This window comes from Tamandua tetradactyla, chromosome 11 (genome assembly GCF_023851605.1).
Source record: "Tamandua tetradactyla isolate mTamTet1 chromosome 11, mTamTet1.pri, whole genome shotgun sequence".
Taxonomy (NCBI): Eukaryota; Metazoa; Chordata; class Mammalia; order Pilosa; family Myrmecophagidae; genus Tamandua; species Tamandua tetradactyla.
This window is the reverse complement of record NC_135337.1, coordinates 82,721,431-82,744,334: the sequence shown is the minus strand read 5'-3', so window position 1 is coordinate 82,744,334 and position 22,904 is coordinate 82,721,431. Positions and strand designations below refer to the sequence as shown.

General features: G+C 39.6%; 1 protein-coding gene and 1 long non-coding RNA gene across 9 annotated transcripts in view; both read right to left on the bottom strand.

Annotated features, from left to right (window-relative positions):
* Positions 1-63: 63 nt before the first annotated feature.
* On the bottom strand, positions 64-10,663 carry LOC143649175 (uncharacterized). The gene is made up of 9 exons (XM_077119375.1): positions 10,557-10,663; positions 9,844-9,957; positions 7,524-7,545; positions 6,710-6,798; positions 6,366-6,443; positions 5,859-5,931; positions 5,578-5,740; positions 717-864; positions 64-90 (listed from the first exon to the last, which is right to left on the bottom strand). Exons 1-9 carry the CDS (start codon positions 10,632-10,634, stop codon positions 64-66), a joined length of 792 nt encoding a protein of 263 aa, XP_076975490.1. The 5' UTR covers positions 10,635-10,663.
* A 7,021-nt stretch (positions 10,664-17,684) lies between these two features.
* LOC143650544 (uncharacterized) overlaps positions 17,685-22,904 on the bottom strand; it is a 79,873-nt gene continuing 74,653 nt past the window's right edge. For all 8 annotated transcript variants that reach the window (XR_013159598.1, XR_013159594.1, XR_013159591.1 and 5 more), the window contains 2 exons: positions 20,535-20,719; positions 17,685-19,018 (listed from right to left, as the gene is read on the bottom strand). This is a non-coding gene — a long non-coding RNA (uncharacterized LOC143650544). The remainder of the gene's footprint in view (positions 19,019-20,534; positions 20,720-22,904) is intronic.

Genomic DNA, 22,904 nt, shown 5'->3' with positions numbered 1-22,904 from the left:
TTAATCAGTTAAAGCACAACACTGAATACAAATATAAGTACTCTAAACATCTTCTCATCGCCCTCACAACCGTACCCCGATGGACTTTATCTACATGTAAAAACACATTTCACATGATTATAGAGCAGGAGAATCAAAGGTATTTCTAGCTAACTTATTTAACATTTGCTGCCTGGATTCTGAGTTGATATGCTATACTGTCTTTAACTGCTCTCACTCTGTCCCTGAGTAATTCTGTTATTGTGTATCCTCCATCATTATATTCTTTGCATATTTCCCCAGGCTGTAACTGCTGGTCCTATGAAATGGCAAAATCATCTATACGGATTTTATTATTATTTTTTTTGCATTGGCAGGCACCAGGAATCGAACCCAGGTCTCCAGCATAGCAGGCGAGAACTCTACCTGCTGAGCCACCGTGGCCCACCCATCTGTATGGATTTTGATTCATCCAACACCAAACTGCTTTCCCAAGGAATTATGATAATTTATACACCGCCAGAAATGTTTGCATGAACTAAGTTCTTGATAGCTGGGCCATCATTGGAGAGCAGGACATGTCTGATAACTTTTTCTTTAATTGGTCAACTTAACAAATTATTTTTGCTTGTGAATATTCTCAAGATACCTGTCTTCTGACCATTTATGAATGCTTCTGTGGTAATTGGGTCTGACCAATGCACAAAGGATTAAAAATTAAAACAGAAAAAACACACAAGCAGGGTTTCCAAGAGCCACTGCTGCTCAGCAGCTGAACTCATTTGTATTTCTGAACTGCTTGCATGGCTGCTTTTGCCTTCTCCTTTTGCAGCTAATGGCCACCTCTCATATTCCCGCTTCTTGCATTCTTTTAGTTCCAGCTGCCTGGAACAGGGAAGAAACATATGACACTGCTAGTTCCCTCAGTAAAATCCTGTTTTGTTTCCCTCCCAGCAGTCTGAGTTCTGGATTCAAATGTCCCCTCACACCTCCCACATAAACCAGTGGATTTACAAACACAAGCAGAGGAAAGAATCCAAGCCTTTCTGTTAAGAGATAAAAGTCAGAACTTGGGATTCCTGGCTCCTTCACCTGCATTTCAGAGCTTCCCCTCATAGCTCTCTTCTCCTATTCATTAGGACATAGCATGAACAAATCTAAAAAGGAAATATGAGCCACATTATGTGCCTGCCTGGGGCCAGTTTCTTGGGTGAAAGCTCTCTTTATTCCATTGTAGAAAATCAGGATGGACCAAGTCACCAGAAACCGACACATGAGGCTGACTCGGGCTGATGCCTCTGATTTCTCCACATTTCTCAGTCCAAGGCCAGAGGCCCCATCACAGACCGGCAGACCAAGCGAGACCCTTCCAGGGCATGGCAGCTAAACGCTGCTCAATCCTCGAGTGTCCACAGCTCACATGTGGGACTCCTGCCAGCTACCCCAAGGTTCATGGTTGAGACCAAAGAAATACTAGTACTGGCAGGAACTACTGAATTGAATGTGATCTGAACTGACACATCATCAGAGTTTTATGTCCCAGAAACAGATTTATCTGGAAAACCTCTGAGTTCAGTGCATCAATCTACTTTAACAAGACTGTGTTCACTGACACTGAAGGTTTGAGATTTATTTGCTCGTGCTTTTGTATTTTATTCATGGTTCTGGTTCTAAAGATTCACCACTTGACTTGTGATTTTCTATGGATCAGGAGGAACACAAATGACTCCAGGCATCAAGGACAATAACACCCAAGGGAGGAAGAAGGTTTATGCATTCATTTCTAACTACCTGACCAGTACTCCCAGAGATGTTCTCTGCAGGGGCTACACGGTGGTGGATGCCATGAAAAGTCACAGGATACAGATGGGTATGGGCACAGACCCCACCCTAAAAGAGCTCTCAGGGTGGTACATAAAAAGTACCATTGAGGTCCAGATCTTGAGAAGGGATAAACAGGAACCTGAGTCATGAGAGAAGTTTCAGGGAGAGTTTCCTACAGGCCATGGGTCATGGGTCTGAATCACCTGATCTGCCCCTGAGAACAAAAAGAATCAAGTAATATGACCCATGTGAGCAAAATCATCTCTGAGTTGACATTGCAGTGAAGCATCATGAATGCAAGATGCAGGAGTGGAAAGAAATGAAGGATTACGGTCACACTGGCATTCAAAGTATTTTTCCCTAGGTTCGCTGATGAATTCCAGAAGAGACTGCTGAGATACAAGCAAGTTTGGTAGAGTTTCTACATGTGCATGTGCTTAGAAGGTGGCACCCTGGCATTTGGGAACTTGAAAAGCTACAAATTAGGAGTCCTGGTGACCAGTAAATACACTGGCTGCTCTAGGGATTGAGCCTTTTTGAAAAATCACAATTATTGACTCAAAAGGCTCCAAGATTTCTAATGTTCCTAATCACCCACCAAAAATAAATTCCAGTCTTTTCTCTTTCAAATTAATATCCCATGCCTCAATTTCAATTTTTTTGCCCAAATGGTCAGTAAAAAAGTAAGCAAGCAGATACCCAAATCAACAGGCCATGCCCTCAATCATGAGGCTTACTCTTGTGAAGCTTATGTAGGGAGCAGAGAAGCTTAGACTACCTATAGGCATGCCTCAGAGTAACTTCTGGAGGACCTCTGTTGTTGCTCAGATGTGGCCTCAGTCTCTCTAAGCCCAACGCTACAAATGAAATCATTGCCCTCCCCCCTATGGGGGAAATGACATCCAGGGGTGAAAGTCTCCCTGGAGATGTGGGAGATGAATCCCAGGGATGAATCCAGACCTGGCACCATGAGATCAACAATAACAGCCTGACAAAAAGTGGGAAAAGAAGTGTAATTAATAAAATAATCAATGGCAGAGAGAGTTCAAATAGTCGAGAGGCTACTCTGGAGGTTGCTCTTATGCAAGCTTCAGGTAGACCTTGCTACCTATCATAACCTGCCAACCCCCAACCAGGACCATTCCAGCCAATCCCAAAGAGCAATTAGGGAAATATATAAGATTCCACAAGGGTTCCAGGCACTAGAGTAACTTTCCAGAAACCTACAACCTCTGATGGGTGCCTGGTCCAGATAAGTCCTGAAACCTAGCCCAGTTTCTCTCCCTACCCCATATTAGTGACAGACCTTTCCAATACCAAAAATTTAGAATTGCCATAGCCCAAACAACCCCAAAGAGATGTACAGAAAGATCAAAGATAACAGTGGAATTACACATAGAAGATAGGACTTAACAAATGGATATGAATGCTGAATCATTAAACTGTTATCTCTTTTAGTTTCCAGTATTTTAGAGCAGCTAGAAACAGAAACCTAAAATTGTGAAATTGTAATCCATGTCAAAGTATTAAATATGTTCTACAACTAATTGTGTGCTGTGCTTGGGAATTTATAGCTTTTTTGTATATATGTTATTGTTCACCAAAACAGAAGGGGAAAAAATTGATTGTGATGATAAAAAAGTATTTAAGCCCTCTAGCCTCCTATATTCGGGAGCAGCTAGAAGGAAAAATATGAGAGGATCGTATGGTAGCCCATGACAAACTCTGGGATCTGACCTGTAACTACGTTTTGAAGAGTGCTCTGAAAACTATTGCTTTTTTATTTCTTTGTTTTGTACATATGTCATACTGTTAATAAAAAAAGTAAAAAAAAAGTAACCGAGAATAAAAAGGACAGGACAAGGTATTGTGATGTACTAGAAACCAAAGTACAATAAAAATAGACTCAGAGGTTCCCAGACAAAGAAACCACCACGTAAGTAATGGGAAGTTTAAGTGTGTCTCTATGTTCTGGAAATTAGAAGTCAAAATTATGAAATTCATTGAAGAACTAATAGCTATAATTCTGAAAAATAAAGTAACTGAATTTATAAATGCAATCAATGATTTTCCCAGCAGAGTTGAGCACACTGAAGACAGATTTAGAACACTGGAAGATGGGTCCCGTGTATGGGGACCAATTTAGAACCCATACATTCAGGGTTTACTTTAGGTATCAGTGAGTCCTCAGTATCTATCTGCCTATTTGTGCATCATCCTTCTCCAGAAGGACTTAACCTCAGTGGGCAGGGGGTTGTTGTGTACTAAGAATGTAACTGGACATTTTTGCTCAGGAGAGAACAGCAGACACAGATATTAAAAGGTTTCTGGTGGTCCTGTTGACTCTGAAGGTTGGTTGTAACTCATTCCTAGAAGGGAGCTATAGGAAAAGCACAGTTACACTTGGACCCAGCTGCGTGGCTGCATGGAGCATCCTATATATGGGTTTTTTTTCTTTAGGTGCATGGTCCAGGAAACAAACCCGGGTCTCCTGCATGGAAAGCAAGCATTATACCACTGAACCATCCATGCACCCTAGAGCGTCCTATATAGATTGTATCTTGGAATGATATACTTAGTACGTAGTCTAGAAATTTCACTCCAGCAGCTGTGGAGTGGATGGATTGAGGCTTTGAAGATGCAAGAGGGACATGAAATTGCAGACAAAGTCCCTAGGAGACTGGGCAGGAAAGATGATTGACCCTGAGCTAAGGAAGTGGCTGTGGGAAGGAGAATAGGGCAGCCATGAAACAGCAAACTGAATGGTTGTTGGAGGCACCAAATCTACACCAAGAAGGAAAACAATATTTCTTTAGGTGACTGAATGACCACTGGTGGAGAGATTGAGCCCTAAAAACAAACACTGCAAAGAGACCTGAGTCTGTCAAGGCCAGACATTAAGTGTGAACCTCAAAAAGTTTTGGAGAAAGAATAAACTGGCTGTTTGCTAAGCAGAGAGAGAGGGATAAAGTGGGTAGTCCAGTTTCAGTGTTTACTAGCATCAGGCAGTAGCTGCCTGAGTCCAAAGAAAATACTAAACTGTTCTCAGTGATGGTCATATACACAGAAAATATAAAGAATAGGAGTAGACAGAAACAGCAACAGCGACAGAAATCCCAATGTCAAATCAGTTATTTTGTAGAGTGAGATTTCAAAATGCACTATAAAGTTGTATCTATTTTGAAGTTACCTAATTTCAAAATGTGATGTATATTTCAATACCCTAATGAATTACCCAAGTATACTCTGCAAAGATGTCTTTGTATTTTGTAACTCCCAACCCCTTACCTTTGTGATATTATACAATATTTCTTCTGAATATTTTCCATCTAGTAAGTCTGAAATACATGGCATGGTCGATGGCTATTTTTTCTTTACACTGTTTTAAAGATTTCATTCTGAACGCTTCACACCAAACACTCAAGAGTTTTAAGGCCAAGTACAGTAAATGAAAGAAAAATCCCAATGTTAACTTGGTCACAGAGAATGCAAGGGCGAAATAATTTGCAGAAATTTATGAAAGAGTATGGATGATCGAAATGACAATAGCATCTGAACAGGAGAAACTGGTGGCAACCAACTCCTTCCTCCAAAAGTAAATTACAAGCAAGAATCTCAGACACCGTTAGGAAGGGAAAAAAAATAGTTTTATACTGATTATATATGGAACATAGATGGCATTAACTTCTCTGAAAAATGACAAACTTATCTACATTGGTCCACACAGTCGTTCACACAAGACTATATGAGGCAGCGAACACAAGAATATCTTACTCTGACAGGTACATTCGGAGCTTCTCAATGTTTACTGCCAGACTTTTGCTTTCCTCTTCTAATGCCCTGATCTCGGAGCGCAATGCATCACGTTCAGCTTGCACTTCTTTAATATATTCTGAAAAGTAGAGAAGATTGGGTACTGCACTGTGGGCACAGGGACCTGAAAACACGGTTGGGAGGCTGAAAGAAAGGGCCCAAGTCCAGAAATCAGGAAACCATTCCTTACCTTCCAATGTGGGAGCATTTACATTAAGCCACACTTTCTCCTCAATAAGCACCTACCTTCCAGGGTACAGTGGTTGGGGGCCAAGCCTCGCAGCCGTATTGGAACATTGGCACTGCACGATTTGCCTAAAAATCGCAAAAGAGATTTTGAGAAATTTTGCACCCAATGTGCAAACAAAACCTCAAACACCAAAACGTGGAAAGATTTAGCAACAACACTTTTACCAACTCTTGGTCCTTGATCTTCTGACCTCCCTCCAGTTCCGATGGGACTTGCATTCCTTCAAACACATCACTTATGATTTTGATGATTCCACTGAACATTTATTTTTTTATTTTTTTAATTTTTAATTTTTTTTTACATGGGCAGGCACCGGGAATCGAACCCGGGTCCTCGGGCTTGGCAGGCAAGCATTCTTACCTGCTGAGCCACCATGGCCCACCCCCCACTGAGCATTTTGTTGTTACCCTACACGAAACATATTCAGGTTAGTAATGATTATGCAACACTTTTACTTCCATTTTTAAGGTGTGATCCAGGATGAAGAAGATACTTTTACCTTGTATGAATTCAGTTCTTCCGAGAGACTGATTTTTACTCTGCGGAGTTCCCCCACATCATCCTTCAGTCTGATGATCTTTAAAAAATATAATAAAGGACTCAGAGTTCAAAATATAAATGACAGTGGTGTTGAAACCAAGCCCCGAGTACATGAGCCCTGACAGAAGTAAAGAACACAATACTCTATACTTATGATGCTGGCCGCAGATTTAGAATGCTTATAGAAAACAAACTGTGATAGAAGACACTGTAATGAAAGAAATCCTACAATAAGAATGGAATAATAAGACCCATGGAAAGAGCTCAAGATTGAAACCTGGAAATAGCAAAATCTATATATACCTTATCTTTGTATTCAGATAATTTTTCTCTGATTATTTTGTGTTCCTTCATAGCCTCTGAGATTTCTTCTTTGACTTGTAAAACTGTCCCTAAGAAGATTAGAAGAAATGAATAAGAAGGAATTGCCCTGATGTACCAGCAGTAAAGGGGCATGATCTGGTATTATGGGGGCAAAGAGCCTCGAATAGCACCTAGAATTTCAGACTTTCCTGACTGGCATTTACTTCTCACATCAGACCCTGATATGCAATGTATTGGAACCCTGAGTTTCGACAGACATCAATACTTAATTACCCCGACATATGATGCGTGTGTGGAGTTCATTACCCCCATTTTGCATCATGCCCATTTCTAATCATTCTCCACTAGAATTAATGGTTCCCACCACTTAAACTTCTTATCATCTGGTACAAACATCTATTACACATCTACTTTACCCAGCAATACTGGAACCTTTTCTGAGCCTGAATTTCCTTGGCATACACCAATAGTGTCTCATTTGTCCCTAGATCCAGATTGTGCCAGTCACCTATCACCCCAAAACTCAGACTAATGTCATCAATTTCTCCCTAAGCTTTTCTAAACTGAACTTTTGTTCTTCAGACCCCCATAATTTGTCCCTCCTCTCAGTCCCTTTTTCCTGTTGGCAGTAATGCTACCTTCTTCTTCATTCAGACCAGGAATTTTAACATTTTCCAGTTATCAAGAAACCAGACATCTTAACTCATGGCATTTTATTCTAACTGAATTAAAACCCACATCAAGCACCAATATTGAGAAACTCTTTCACAGAAAACATAAGCTAAAATCTTACCTGAATATAATCTGTGCCCCACCTAGAAGAAAGTAAATAATATTAAATTTAATGTCAAAATAGTTAATGAATATTCTTATGAGAGACTGATTTTTACTTTAGAAGAATTGCAAACTGGTTAGAAGAATTACAAATCTGCTAATTCCAGATAAACTGTCAAAATTATGTCCAAGTGAAGTTTTAATATTGGGTGGGTTTAGGATAATTAATCCAAACAATGAAAAAAAAAGAAAGATTTTTAAAACATAATTTAAATGGTATGTAATACTTCATTACCATTTTCTGACAAAAGCACTAAGGTAAATACCTAATTTACCTTATCCCTAATTTGGGGATAAAATTTATCCCCAGTTTGGGGATAAAAATCTTTCTCCTCATTTCTAAACATGAACAAATCTACTCATTTTTAATAATGAGAATGGGAGACATTTTTATAATAAATACACTAAAGCATCAATAACCTCAAAGCACTTATTTGTCCACGTCCAGATGAAAACATGAGTTTCAGAACCAGGATTGTTTTAAAAGCCCGTGAGCAAACAAAGGAAAGGCAATATCATGGACTTGGATAACAGAGAAGCTTAGCCTACCTATAGGCATGCCTAAGAGTTACTTCTGGAGGACTCTTTTGTTGCTCACATGCGGCCTCACTCTCTCTAAGCCCAACTCTGTAAGTGAGATCGTTGCCCTCCCCCCTACGTGGGACATGACATCCAGGGGTGAAAGTCTCCCTGGCAACGTGGGAGAGGACTCCCAGGGATGAATCCGGCCCTGGCACCTTGGGATGAACAATTCCATCCTGTCCAAAAGGGGGAAAAGAAGTGTAACGAATAAAGTAGCAGTAGCAGAGAGAGTTCAAGCAGAGTCGAGAGGCTACTCTGGGGGTTGCTCTTATGCAAGCTTCACTTAGACCTTGTTACCTGTCATAACCTGCCAAGCCCCTACCAAAACCATCCAGCCAATCTAAAGAACACCTGGGGCGATATATAAGATTCCACAAGAGTTCCATACAAGTCCAGAAACCTGCAACTTCCACACGGATCATGGTCCAGTGAAGTCCTGAAACCTAGAGGGCTCAGCCTCTCCAGAACATCAGATACTTCCATCTGCCTAACCCACTTTAGTGACAGACCCTTCCAATATGAAAAAATCTTCTGGAGAGGGCAAAATGTTCTTCCAAAACCCCAACTATCCCCAAATGACATCACTGAAGTATAGCTCCATCAAATATAAGCAGGAACCTATTGAAACACCAGGTAAAGGAACAGTCTATTACCTAGAACATATTCTCCCATTCAAATATTGTAAGTGGCGATTAGCTGCTGAGGCAGCTCAAAAAAACTTGTAATAATGGAAACTTATTGTAGCATGGAAACATATAGTGTTACTGAACAATGCATCCAGGAAGATCAGCCTAGAAAGCACTCTTCATCTGAAGGAAGTTCTCAAGGGTAACGAAGGAGAGAGTAGGGGATGTGCAAAAAGCATGTAGAGGAAGATGCTTCTATGCCTGGAGTATCTTCACTACATAAGAGTGAACTGTGAATTCAAGGATCTAGTGTTGGGCTCAGGTTAAGTAGGACTTCAGGTTTTATCCAGTTATATTGTAAATTTATGATGCAATTATTTTAGCACATGAAACGATTTCTTCTTTTTCTATGTATCTCTATGACTAGAGAAATACATTGTCTCAGTGTTTATAAGAACTTTCAAAAGTGCAATCAAAAAAAAGTAGGAAGGTAAACTTTGTAGGTTTCTAGCAGTAGGATCATGCTGGATAAAAGTGTGTAAATATTTTTAAGGCCTTGCATTAGATAATACGAAATTTCTTTCCAGGAGTATTGTAAGGATTCACAGTTCCACTAACAGTAAATCAAAGTGCCCAGCTAATACTCAGTATTTCACTTTCAATAGAAAGCACTTTTAAATTGAAGTTTTCACTTTGATCTTATACAGCTGTCTTGTTCCCTGAGTTCCTTTTTATTTTATTTTATTTCTTGGATGTTGTATGGTGGGGGTCACATTTCATTCTTATTTTATGTGAGTATCCCCTTATTAGAGAAAACATTTATTGAATTTTTGTTTGGTTTTTCATTTGCTTCTTTTTCTTTTTTTGTTTGTTTGTTTGATAAGTCGATGGGGCTCCCCAAGTGCTTTACCTCCAAAATTTAAACTAATGATATTACCAGTTTAGCTTCAATTTCAAACATCATTTTTGCATTCAAGTTAGTACCCTAAAAGAAACAAAAAGACCACAACTATAAAACGTTTAGGTTTATTATGACTTACAGTATGCTTGCGAGTTAATTGAAATACTCACATCTGGAATACATATCCTTAAGAACATGACAATGGAAATAATGCCCAAGAAGACAGCAACATTGACAGCCACCAGTGGAAATCCATAAATATCGGGTCCAATTCGAAAATGGTCCTATAAGATATCAACTAGTTGAAACAGCAATACTTGAAATAACAAAAACTGTACAATATAAGAGGTACAAAGAACCACTCATAGAAATCTTAAATGGGCTCTAAGACATAACCATGTCCCTCAAAAATCTCCAATGGATTCCACTGTTTCGAGGAAGATGGAACGTTGAGAGCTTCGTGTTTTGTGCTTAGCTGGCTTTGTTACTGGAAATTGTGAATGTGGCACCTTTAAGTGGAACCCTCAGTCTCCGTGCCTTCCACAAGGCCATGGATTAACAGGTTGTTATATACACGAATGGAGTAAAACCCACTGATAAAGGAGCAAACTGTTAATACATGCGATATCAGCTAAGTTTCAAAATGATTATTATGAGTAAAAGAGCCCAGAAAAAAAAAAGCTACCTACTATACGTTCCTTTTATATAATATTCTACAAAATGACTATCAATCTATATTGACAGATGGCAGATGGGTTGTTGTCCAGCACCCCTGCAAAGAGGACCTATCTCCCCTCAAATACCCCCAGGGAAACTCATCATTTAAAATCGCAATGTGACAACCCAGTTAAAATGAAGTAAGGCAAGCGCAACATTTACTCACACTGGCATTTGGGTGACCCAACATTGACCAGGATGACTGGACCAGGAGGAGCCAAAAGAGGAGCCCCAGAGACCCCATTTTGGAGGAGGGCAGGGGTGGCCCGTGGAGGAAGGGGAAGGGGTGGGTGAGGAGGGGGAAGGGGTGGGTGAGGAGGGGGAAGGGGTGGGTGAGGAGGGGGGAAGGGTAGAGAATGAGGAAGGGGAGGAAAAGGACAGGAAGGATGGCACGGAACTGGTACTTGGGATGGGGGATGGAAGTGGAGGAATCAGGGGAAAAGGCAGAGGGTTCTGAGTGGGAAAATTAGGCAGAGAGTGTGGAAAATGGGCTCAAAATCGGGTCAGCAGGTGAAATGTCAGGATACAGAAGCAGGTACGGTCGGACGCTCAGGAGCACTAGGAGCAGGTGGAGGAGGATCAGACCTCCTCTCCGCCTTCTCCCGTTTGGCCGCTACCTTAGCAACCCGGCGTCTTATATCTCCCCCCTCGCCCAATCAGAAGCCTTCCTCCTGGCACGTGACAGTGGAACCCCGCCCCGTGAGTGTTGTTAGAATGCCCCTCCCCCACCTCCGCCCCCCCATGCCATCCCAACGACAGTTCCTCTCCAGAACCGTTAGGGAACTTCTGATTTCTTGTCCTTGTCCCTCTCTAAATACTTGCTCTTTTAAAAAGCCCATCAAATCCGTGAGAGCAACGTTGCCAGTCCTACAGAAAGATGGGCAAAATAATTTGGAAAATACAAATGCATCAATTCATGAAAACTGTTGAACCTCAGGAGTCACTGGGGAATCACAAAGCCACCTTGATAGATCTGCACACCCCCAACCGGTTACAAATGAAAGTGTCCAACCATAGCAGGTGCTCAGACGCCTCCGAGCAATGGGAACGCCCCTGCACCCCTGTTAGGGGGATAAGTTGGTGGTTCCCCTTTAAACTTGAACTCAGTAAGATATGTTATTCAGATATCAGTGCTTATGAGCGCTGGAAAGCACAGACCCGAAGTTTATAGCAGCCTCGTTGGGATTGGCCAAAATCTGGAAATAAGGCAAATATCCATCAATGGAAAATAGAGACTGGTTACCTAAGGCTACCTAAGAGAGTGTAGTATTATTACATATATATATGGACTCTATGAAATTTTAAGACTTGCCATAGAGGTAGGTTACCTAAGTTTCTTTAAGACAGTTTAGTATTGTCAGAAATACATTTGAATCTGTTAAAAGTAATAAAACCTCCAGAAGTAACTCCAAACAATAAGGGCAGCCAACTTTTATTGTTTGTTTGTTTTTGCTATGTAGTTTTATAATCAATATCAAAGTCCAGTACTGGTTAGGGTTAAATCACTTCAAGTATTTCTTTCTGGCTATTCTAAAACACTAGACACTAAAAATAAATATCTACATAATAAGTCAGAGTCACAGTTATTTGTTACATCCTAACTTCTATTTACATCTGCTCCCTCTCATTTGATCATCCTCTCAATCTTCAGGAAAAAAGTCATTTACTAGGAAAAGCTTTTATACAGACTTAGAGCCTAGAGCACTCCATAAGGTTTTTAAAACTACTGTTGGTTTGGGCTTGGCACACTGTGGTCGTTTGCAACATCTGTTTGAAACTTGCGAGACAGATTAACATTCTTCCCAGCTGCTAATGCTATACCCCTAGAGAGGCCACTGAGTTCAGCCCCTTGTGCAGAGGGTCCAGAAGGTTGAGACTTTGTTGCATAATCTCCAGGAGAAAGACAGCTGCATCGCCTGCCTTTCTAACTCCTTTCACAACGCTTCTCTCATCCAGAAATCATTCTAAGTCTGGGTTATGTGGGCCAGGAGAGCTGACCTGCTAGAATAATTCTGAACTAGTGCCTCTGTGCATTTGTGTCCTAGGGGTACATTTTCCTGATCTGGGACTTGCAGTCAATAGGGTAGCTGTGCTTAGAGTGGTTCAGACTTGGATTTGAACGTCTGGTGTGTCTAAGAACTGGGCCTGATATTTCAGGAGCCTATTATTTGAAAGCCACTGAGGTCCTTTTGCCTCTGGCATGTCTCTGACTTGGTGAGGAGTATACACTGGTAGAGTCTGTCCCTGTGTCAGCTTGCAGGACCCTGCTGCTGTGAGGCAGGGCAGCCATCCCTGTAATGTGGCATCTAATGGCTTTGAAAAGTATGCCACAGGTCGGGGAATGTTTCCAAGTTTTGTACTAAGACTCCTAATGATACCCTTTCTTTTCAGTTACACGTAGGTAAAGGGGCTTATTTATGTGTCAGGCCCAAGGCAGGCAGGCTATTCAGCACCCCATTCCAAGGGGGCACTGTCTACACCCCTGATGGTTTCACACACAGGCTATGCAGTTCCTCCAAATTGGGGTGTGTTAGGGTTCTCTAGAGAAACAGAACCAACAGGAGATACCTACAAATATGAGATGTGTAAAGGTGCCTCATGCAATTGTGGGAATGGAAGATTCTAACATCTGGAGGGCAGTAGTGAAGACGGCAGCTTTGATGAAGGGTCTGGATGAACTCCACAGGAGAGGCTCACTGGCTGAAGAAGGAATGAAAGAGTCTCTTTTCTTTCTTAAAAGCCTTCAGATGATTGGGTTATCTTATTGTGAGTGACACGCCTTAGTTGATCACAAATGTAATCAGCCATAGATGCATCAACTGACTGATGATTTAATACTCCAGCCTTCCAGCTTATCAACCAGCCATGAAATATCCTTGCAGCAACAGTCAAGGCAGTGCTTGACTGACCAAACAACTGGGCATAATCTCTTGGTCAAGTTGACACCAGAACCTAAACATCACATGGGTTATCCAGATTGTGCAATATCCTGTCATCTCCAAGAAGGCTATTACCTGTTTCTCGATCAGTGGTAGCACTAAGCATATAATCTGGACTCTTTGGGGTGACAAGAGCGCTCCCATGGGCTGAGGATAAACCCAAGGTAAAGAACTATTTGCAGGCAAGTTGAGCCTTACAAGCTGACACTAGATATCCCCATTTGGCAATGGTGTCCATGAGGGAGGCTTCCCTAGTAGGACTGCAGGTTAATAAATCATCCACATTCTGAAGAAGGGAGCCAGAGTCTAAGGGCAGGAAGATGAGGCCCTGCACTAGTGAACTCTCAAAGACACGAGGGATGTCTCCTGGGCAGGCAGGAGAGGGGGATCTTCATTCGTGAGCATGCAGGAGAGTGGATGCTCCCTGAAGGGTACCTGTTCAGAAAGCCTGAGCACTAAGGAGTCGGGAGGAATGTTGAACAGCTGTGCACCCAGGTATTTCTATCAGTTAACACCTTGACATTCTGCTCCTGATGTCCATGTTGTTTAGCTTTCAAATACGTCTTCTTTTAGCTCTATCCATTCCTAGACTCCCTCCAGTTTAAAAACAACACTGCAGTCGTTTGTCAGGTTGCTGAATTTGAAAATAAACTCTGTGTCACACTATGAAATTCTGAACTTTTTGAAATTTCCTTGTGTTCTTAGATTTCAAGTCAAAATAGCATTTGTTTCCAAAAATCCATGTGGTGAACATTTTATCATACATGAGATGACAGTGTGGCCTGTTGGACTCAACAATGGTGCAGACCATTTAATCATGGGTTAATTTGTCATCCTTACCAAAAAACAACACTAGATAGGAGAATAACTGTGAAATTATTAAGTAACTTAGTACAAACTCTACATTAATAAATTGTAATTTTCCTTACTTGCCGTACAAGGGATAACGAAAGCATACTTTTAATTAAGGGGATATTACCAAATGCTGAAATGTTTTATGTATTAGATGGCGTTGTGAATCAAATGCTTTAGTACACAATTTCATAAAAAAATCAATTTAATAAATTGCCAAAGAGGTTAAAAGAATATGAATCTCATAGCGTTGTTGTTTTTGTTTTTACATACAGACTGCCTCGAATGCATAACACTTTTCAATGACCTAGAATTTTGGTGAATCATTTATACAATTTAAGTTATCTTTGGGAATTTGCTTTCCTTTCAGCAAAGAACTTTTATTCTCTTTAACTTGTATCAAAAAGATAGACCTTGATCTTAGTTTGCCCTTCCAGAGTATATCAATCATAATCAAATTTTATAGGTGATCTCTAAAATAAATTTGAGATATTTAAACTAATATTCATCGTTCTAGTTTGCTAGCTGCCAGAATGCAACACACCAGAGACAGATTGGCTTTTAATAAAAGAGGATTCATTTTGTTAGTTCTTCAGAGGAAGGCAGCTAACTTCCATCTGAGGTTCTTTCATAGTGGGAAGGCACAGGGTGGTCCCTGCTGGCCTTCTCTCCAGGCCTCTGGGTTCCAACAACTTTCCCCGGGGTGATTCCTTTCTGCATCTCCAAAGGCCTGGGCTGAGCTGTCAGTGCTGAGATGAGGAATGCCGAGCTGCTTGGGCTGTGCTAGGTTGAGCTCTATTATTTAAGCACCAGCCAATTAAGTCAAACGTCATTCATTGCAGCAGGCATGCCTCCTAGCTGACTGCAGATGTAATCAGCAAAAGATGAGCTTCACATGCCATTGGCTCATGTCCACAGCAACAGAACTAGGTGCCTTCACCTGGCCAAGTTGACAACTGAATCTAACTACTAATTAATATTATGAATTATTCAACATTATTCATAGTAAAGTATTATTTTTAAATTTGTGATAACATTTAATTATTATCAATGATTCTCTTCTTTTAGACGTCCAAATCTTTAGATAGAACAAACTGTGCCCCTGGATTCAGTAAAACCACTCAGGAAAGAAAAGCTACCTGCTGCTTTGGTTGTATTTTGTGTCCAGTGGGAGAAATAGTGAATCAGACAGGCATGAATGGAGAAAATTCTGCAACCCAGGTTCTCTCACTCCCTAGTGAGTCTCCAAATAAAATGGAAAAGGATCTGAGATTAGCTAAAACTGTCACTTTTCTTCATTATTTTCTATTTATTCGATTACCCATTCAATATATTCATTTGGATGGTCAATATAACATTCCAATTGGAGTCACCTATCTGGCATCTTTATACTCAGGCCTTTACATTCAAATGAAGTACTTCTTGCAACAGGAATATATTCTTTAATACCATACATTGAAGTAGGCAAGCAAACTCAGCATTCCACAGTGACACATATTCACCTTGATCACAGAATAACAGATACAGCATTATAATGGTAACAAAATGTGGTTGCTTGAAAGTATGCCTGCTAATCATCTTGAGTCCAAAGTGACAAGCACTACACCTTAAAAATTATATCAGAATAATCTTGAAGAAATCATTTCATAAATGGGTGGGCATTTTGTCTTATCTTTCTAGTCTAAGATATCAACAATGTGCTGTACATGCAGATTTGATTAGGATAAAGTCACAGTCCTCCAAGAAATCACAGTTAGGTAATAATCAGGGGAATCTGAAAGGTGTCACAGTGTATATACTTAGAAATTATCAGAGTAAATATGCATGAGCATTTTCACAAATCAGGCAATTCTTCATGGAAGGTGACATTGAGTTGAATTGTTTTTAAAACATAGGGATTTTTCAGGAAAGGTGAAGAGGGAATTGTTAGTCATTGCTTTTGAGAATCAAAATGTAACTACATGGGGATTCTGGGCAAGACGGCAGCTTCGTGAGGTGTGGAATTTAGTTCATCCTCCAGGGCACCTAGTGAATAGCCAGGAAGGTTACAGAATAACTACTTGGGCTACACCAGTGGCTGGACACACGGCGTACACCAGTCTGGACCAGGTGGAACGGCTGAGACCCCACACAGAACTGTAAATCCCCCCAGCCACGGAGGCTGGTGCCAGTCCCCACAGTGATGGCAGGCTGGTTCCCCAAGTGGAAAGGAAACAGACTTTACTAGCAGGAACGGTTTAGCTCAACCAAGCTCCATGTGGAATTAATGTGGAATTAATGAACAAATTCTGATGACTGAAAATAGGCCTCAAACACAGATAAACATGGAATAAAGCACTAAAGGTACTAAGATTTCTTGCCCTGGCAGAGTCAGGGTGGGGCTATGGGAAAAAAACAGGCTTTTTGAGTCAGACAGCACAAAATGCTAGAAAAGGGCTAAACCCCAACAAAAGGGGACACATACAGCCTAGAGATACACAGAACCATGTACCAACTTAAGCTCTAGCTTGACAAATCCAAGGAGTGGGGGTGTCCAGCTCTGAAAAGACTTTTTTTCCTACTCCTTAATGGCTCATTAGATAGAACTGGAAGGCATCTGAGGCTCCAGCATTGACCAGGCAAGGGAAGAATAAAGCTTGTCTGTTGGAGACCACCACAAGGGCTCTGGAAGTTGGCAGGAAGTCGAGGACATGCGGCATAGGCACAGCATGCTCTGCTAATGTGGCAAATTACAGAAGCAATTGTTCTCAAGGATTTTGACTCAAGAGACCGAAAAGACCTGAAAATAGAACATGTAGCTTTGCTGGCATGACAGATATTCAAAAATAATCTTGCTTTGATTACACTCCCTAAAGCTGTTCCTGCGTGAGGGCACAATAAATATGTGCACATCAGTATATTCAATCCAGCAAGAAAATCCTACATAAAAGAATGAAAGCAACCTCCAGAATAAACTAATTAAAGAAATCAAATGCCTAGAGGCCAGCAAAAAAACTAATGTCATACTAGGAAAATCAAAGATATGGCCCAGTCAAAGAAGTAAACCAACAATTCAAATGAAATATAGAAGCTGAAACAACTAATTCAGGTTGTTCAAACAGATGTGTAAAATTTCATCAAAAGTCAAATCAATGAGTTGAGGGAGGATATAAAAAAGGCACTGAGCAAACAAAAAGAAGAAATCTGAAGTTTGAAGACACAAATCACAGAACTTATGGGAATGAAAGGCACAATACAAGAGATGAAAAAACAACAGAAACCTGCAACAATAGATTTGAAGAGGGAGAAGAAAGGATTAGCAGGCTAGAGGAATGGACATCTGAAATTCAATGCACAAAAGAAAATATTGGGGAAATAATAGAAAAATATGAGCAGGGTCTCAGGGAATTGAATGACAATATGAAGCACATGAATACATGTTGTGGGTATCCCAGAAGGAGAAAAGAAGGTGCAAGAATTTGAGAGTTTTGCCACGCAAAGGAGGACTCCAAGAGACGTTCTCTCATGCAACACGCAAGGGGTTTATTTACCACACATGCGTGGGGCTCACTGAACACGCAGGAACAGAGAGCCCCGAGCCTGGGTTTGGGAAGCCTTTTAAGGGCCAGGATAAGGGGGTGGGGTTTGAGGGTTGAACATGAGTTACAGGTTCTGCTTTATGCAGGAAGTAGATAACGAACATTTTGCATGAAGTAGATAACAAACATTTTGCAAGAAGCAGGTAACAAACATTTTTCGCGCATGAGTCTTGGGAGCTGCTTTATGCAAGAAGCAGCTGTCTCATTGTGCAAAACTCCCTTACTCAACCTTCTCAGTTGTATTCTTAGATAAACTTCCTCCGGCAGTTACAACCTTGCATAACCAAGGGAGCAGATAACCTTGCATAACCAAGGCAGCAGATAACCTTGCATAACCAAGGCAGCAGATAACCGCCCCTGGGAAGTCCCGGGTTGTTTTTCTTAGCCGGATGGGGCCCATAACTCTTTTCTTTACAATTCTTAACTCACACCAAATGCATAGCAGTGAATATAAAATGACACAAATGCTTTTGCTGGATATTTCTATCATTCAGAAGCTAAAATATATGTAAATAGCTAAATTAAGCAGGAAAAATTAGCTACTGTTAAGCTTTATAAAATCCTTCTTTACATTTCCCACTCCTTTTTGTACATATCTCTAATCTTAGAGATTTTCTGGGTTATTTAATACTGAGTACTGTTGTCTGATGAGCATTAATTTGACATTTCCAATCTGCCTTTATAAAAACTGTATAATTCTATTTAGAATACATGGTCCTATAACACAATTAATGAATGGTAAGACTACAAGGGGTCATTAGAAAGAAGGCTCCCCTGCTCCCTATGAATGGTAAGACTACAAGGGGTCATTAGAAAAGAAGGCTCCCCTGCTCCCTCCCAAGTTTTTATAGTCTTCCCATCTTCCCATCTGGATATTGTCCATTTCCAAGGCTTATGCGGGTTGGAATTGGGTTCCCCTGGGGGAAGGAGGAGAAGGAGTAGTAGCCCTGTGAATCCGCAACTTGAGAGGATTGTCAGTCTTTTCCAGTTTCCACTGGGACTCAGAGGGCGAAGGCGCAGGTTTGAGGTGAGATGCATGGATCCAGGATGCGATGCCACCAACCTTGACTGCGGTGGGGGTGGTCAAGAGTACCTGATACGGTCCTTTCCAGCGAGGTTCAAGAGTCTGTACCTGGTGGCGGCGGACGTAGACGAAGTCTCCCACCTGATATTGATGCGGAGTTCTGTTGTCTCCTGGCTGGTAGGAGGTGGAGAGCTGCCGCCACAGGAACTGCTGGGCTTTTCCTAAGGCTCGCAGCCTGTCAAGCAAGGGGGTATGAAGGGAACTATTAATTTCCAGAATGGAGGACATGTCCTTGACTGGAGGTGGCGCTCCATACAAACAGTAAATAACCTCTATCCTTTCTATAGCCTAACATTTTGAAAGATTTCAATGGCATACAGCTGTTAAAGGTGAAAGCCCCATGTCAGTTTAAATAGCATTTAACTCCTGTCTATGGCATTTATTAGCTGTGGGTCTTTGGGAAACTGTGACTATCTTAACTAACCATTAGGTGCTCAACTAAAAAGTGCATATAATAAATACAACTTCCTCACAAGGTCAGTCGTGAAAATTAAATAAAATAATGTTATTAAAGCTTTTAACATCTACCTATCATTATCATGATGAAGATCATTTACCAAAAACCTTTGAAAATCTTGAATGATCACTGCTTTTTACCTCTATCCTGAGCACCTCCCAAATAATGCTTTTAATACATCAGTTTTTTTATACATCTACCTTCTTTTAATACATCAGTTTTGAACTCATAATTTCATATTTTCTATTTGAAGCTACCAATATTTTATCCTTCAAACCACAGGGGTGTCTGATTTCTGAAATAAAACTTCCCAGGTCCAAGTCTGACTCTTGCATTTGCTGTTTGACTTGTGTCACGTTTCTTAACCTTTATGGTCCACAATGTCATCCACTGTGAAATGAAATTAATACTTATAGTGTTAAATGAGAATATCCACACAAAGGACTGAGCACAGAGCTTGGCAAATAGCAGGTAGTCAATACCTGATAGCTAAAAATGGGTAACAATTATTTAGTTCATCCCTGCAGTCCTTCTCTGTTTCAGTCTGACTCTTACAGAAAACATTCCTACAGATTCTTATGTATAACCATTAATAAATATTTAGTATAGAGGAGTATATGGGAAATATACATATTGTAACCTATGGACAATGGTTAATAGTAATATCTTAATATTCTTTCATCAACAGTAACAAATGTAACACATCAATACTAGGGTATCAATAATAGGGTGGAATAAGAAGTATGAGCTGTTTTGGATTTTTTTTTTCTTTTATGTAGTAATGAAATGTTCCAAAATTGGTCATGATGATGAATGCATAGCTATGTGATGATACTGTGAACTACTGATTGTATACTTCTGATGGATTGGGTGGTACATCACTATATCTCGATAAAATTGCAATGAAATTGTGACTTTCTTAAAAAAAATTTAGTATACAGAAATTGTTAATTTTTATAAAGTTAATATTTACATGAGTTTAAATTAGGATCCAACTTGAAATTTATGTCTTGGGAAACTGGTCAGATTCAGAAGATGGAAATGTGAGGTCAAAATAAAGTGATTATTAAGAGATTTAATTATTTGTAGCAAAACAACCTTAATTTTAGAAAGTATGATTTGGATGGAATATCTAGACAAATAACACAGAACAACAATGAAATAAAATATTTGGGAAGAAAACAGAGGAGACAAGTGAGCAAAATTCTCAGTAACTGAGAACTGAGTTTCTTACCAATAAGATGATTTCTCCAAAGATCAGCTGCTTCCGGCAGTCACTGCATTTGGGAGTACCAAGTCCTCACTTGCAATGTTTGGAGAGATTTTAAGCTTTTTTTTTTCCTGTCTGTTGTCAGTCATTCAGTTGTTGAATAAGATGCATGTCTTATCTTCTCCCATCCTAGGTATCTTCTTATTGGCCTATATCAGAATTCATTCAGGAAAAAAGACCATTCTGGGTTTACAGAGCGTTCATGCATAATATACACTATTCCCACATATCACCCTATTATTAGCAACTTGCATCGGTGTGGTATGTTTGTTATAACTGATGAAAGCACATTTTTATAATTGTACTATTAACTGAAGTCCACGGATTAATTTAGGATTCACTGTGTTATACAGTTCAAAGGATTTCTTAAAAATTTTTATTCTAATAGCATATATTCAACCTAAAATTTCCCCTTTCAACCACAAATATATAATTCCCTGCTGTTAATTACACTCACGATGTTATGTCACCACCACTACCATTCTTTTTTGCATTTCTAGAAAGTATTCTTTAATCTATAAATGATTCATTTTAATCTCTGCCATGAAAACACTAAAGTATCATAGAAAACTAAATCTTCTAAGAAAATTATCATGATATGGAACAAGGATGGAAAACTTGATCCTAAAAGCAGAAAATAAATTAAGGCTGTTTAACTAGTAGAATACTAAAAATATACATGAATGATTTCCTAGTAAGTTCGTGGCAAGGAACTGAGGCATGCCCTATTCTGAACTTTAGAGGGGGAAGTGGTGCTATAGTTCAACAGTCAAAAAGACACTGATGGAAAAGGAACCATTATATGTGTTGGCGATGACAAAATCGGGAGGTTTGATGTTGCTTGCATAAGAGTCACTGTTTTGTTTTTTTTTAGTAACTTTTTTATTGAATTGTATAACATATATACAAAGCAAATAAATAAAGAAGCAATAGTTTTGAAAGCCCTCTTCAACAAGTAGTTAAGGAAAGATCCCAGAGTTTGTCACAAGCTGCCATATGACCCTCTCAGATTTTTCCTTCTAGCTGCTCCAGACCATTGGAGGCTAGAAGGAATAAATATTTTTTTATCATCACAGTCTATTTTTTTTCTTTCTTTTTTTGTGAAAAATAACATATATACTAAAAAAAAAAAGAAAAGAAATTTCAAAACACAGCACCACAGTTAGTTGTAGAATATATTTCAGAGCACCATCACCATTTATTACCAAAACTTTCCCGTTGTCCGAACAGAAACTCTACGTTTTAAGACTTAACTTCCTATTCCTTGCCAGGCGCTACCCCTAGTAATGTCTATTCTAGTTTCTGACTCTATGAGTCCGCATTCACTAATTATTTTTATCAGTGAGATATTATAATATTTGTCCTTTTGTGTCTGGATTATTTCACTCAACCTGATGTCTTCAATTAATCGATTTTGCTGCATATATCATAACTTCATTCTTTTTCATGGCTGAATAATATTCTATTGTGGGTATGTAACAAATTTTCTTTATCCATTCATCTTTCTATGGACACTAGGGTTGTTTTTCACTCTCAGCTATTGTGAATAATGCTAGTTTGAATATTGGTGTACAAATCTCTCTTTTGGTCCCTGCTTTTAATTTTTGTGGGTATAAACCAGTAAGTGGAATTGCGGGGTCATTTGGTAATCCTATGTTAAACTTTCTGAGGATTTCCCCACTGCTGCACCATTTACAACCCCATCAACAATAGATGTGCTCTTTTTTTTCCTATACCTTGCCAACATATTTTATTTCATTTTACTTTTTTAGCCAGGTTAGGGGGTATGAAATGGTAGGTCATTGTAGTTTGTATTTCCATTTTTCTGATGACCAAATATATTAAGAATCTCTTCACATGCTTATTAGTCATTTGCATATCTTCTTTGGAGTAATGTCTGTTTGATTCCTTTGTCCTTGTTTTAATACAGTTATTTGTTTTTGTTGTTGAGTGGGTTTAATTCTTTATATATGAAATGCTTAACAAATAAAGTTATCAATTTTATCTCCTATTTTATATAAGTTTTCTTTTCACTTTCTTCATAACGTCCTTTGACAAACAAAAGATTTTATTTTCATGTCATATCTAGAAATCACTGCAAAATCCACTGTTATGCGTGTTTTCTTCTGAGTTTTATCATTGTAGCTTTTATAGTTAGGCCTTTAATCTCTTCAAATTAATTTTAATATATGGTTTGATGTAGGGGTCCAACATCATTATTTTGCCTATGGGTATCCAGTTTTCCCAGCACAATTTGTTGAAGAGGCGATTTTTTCCCCAGTAAATATACTTGAAACCCTTTCAGAAATTCAGTTGCCACAAACATATGAGTTT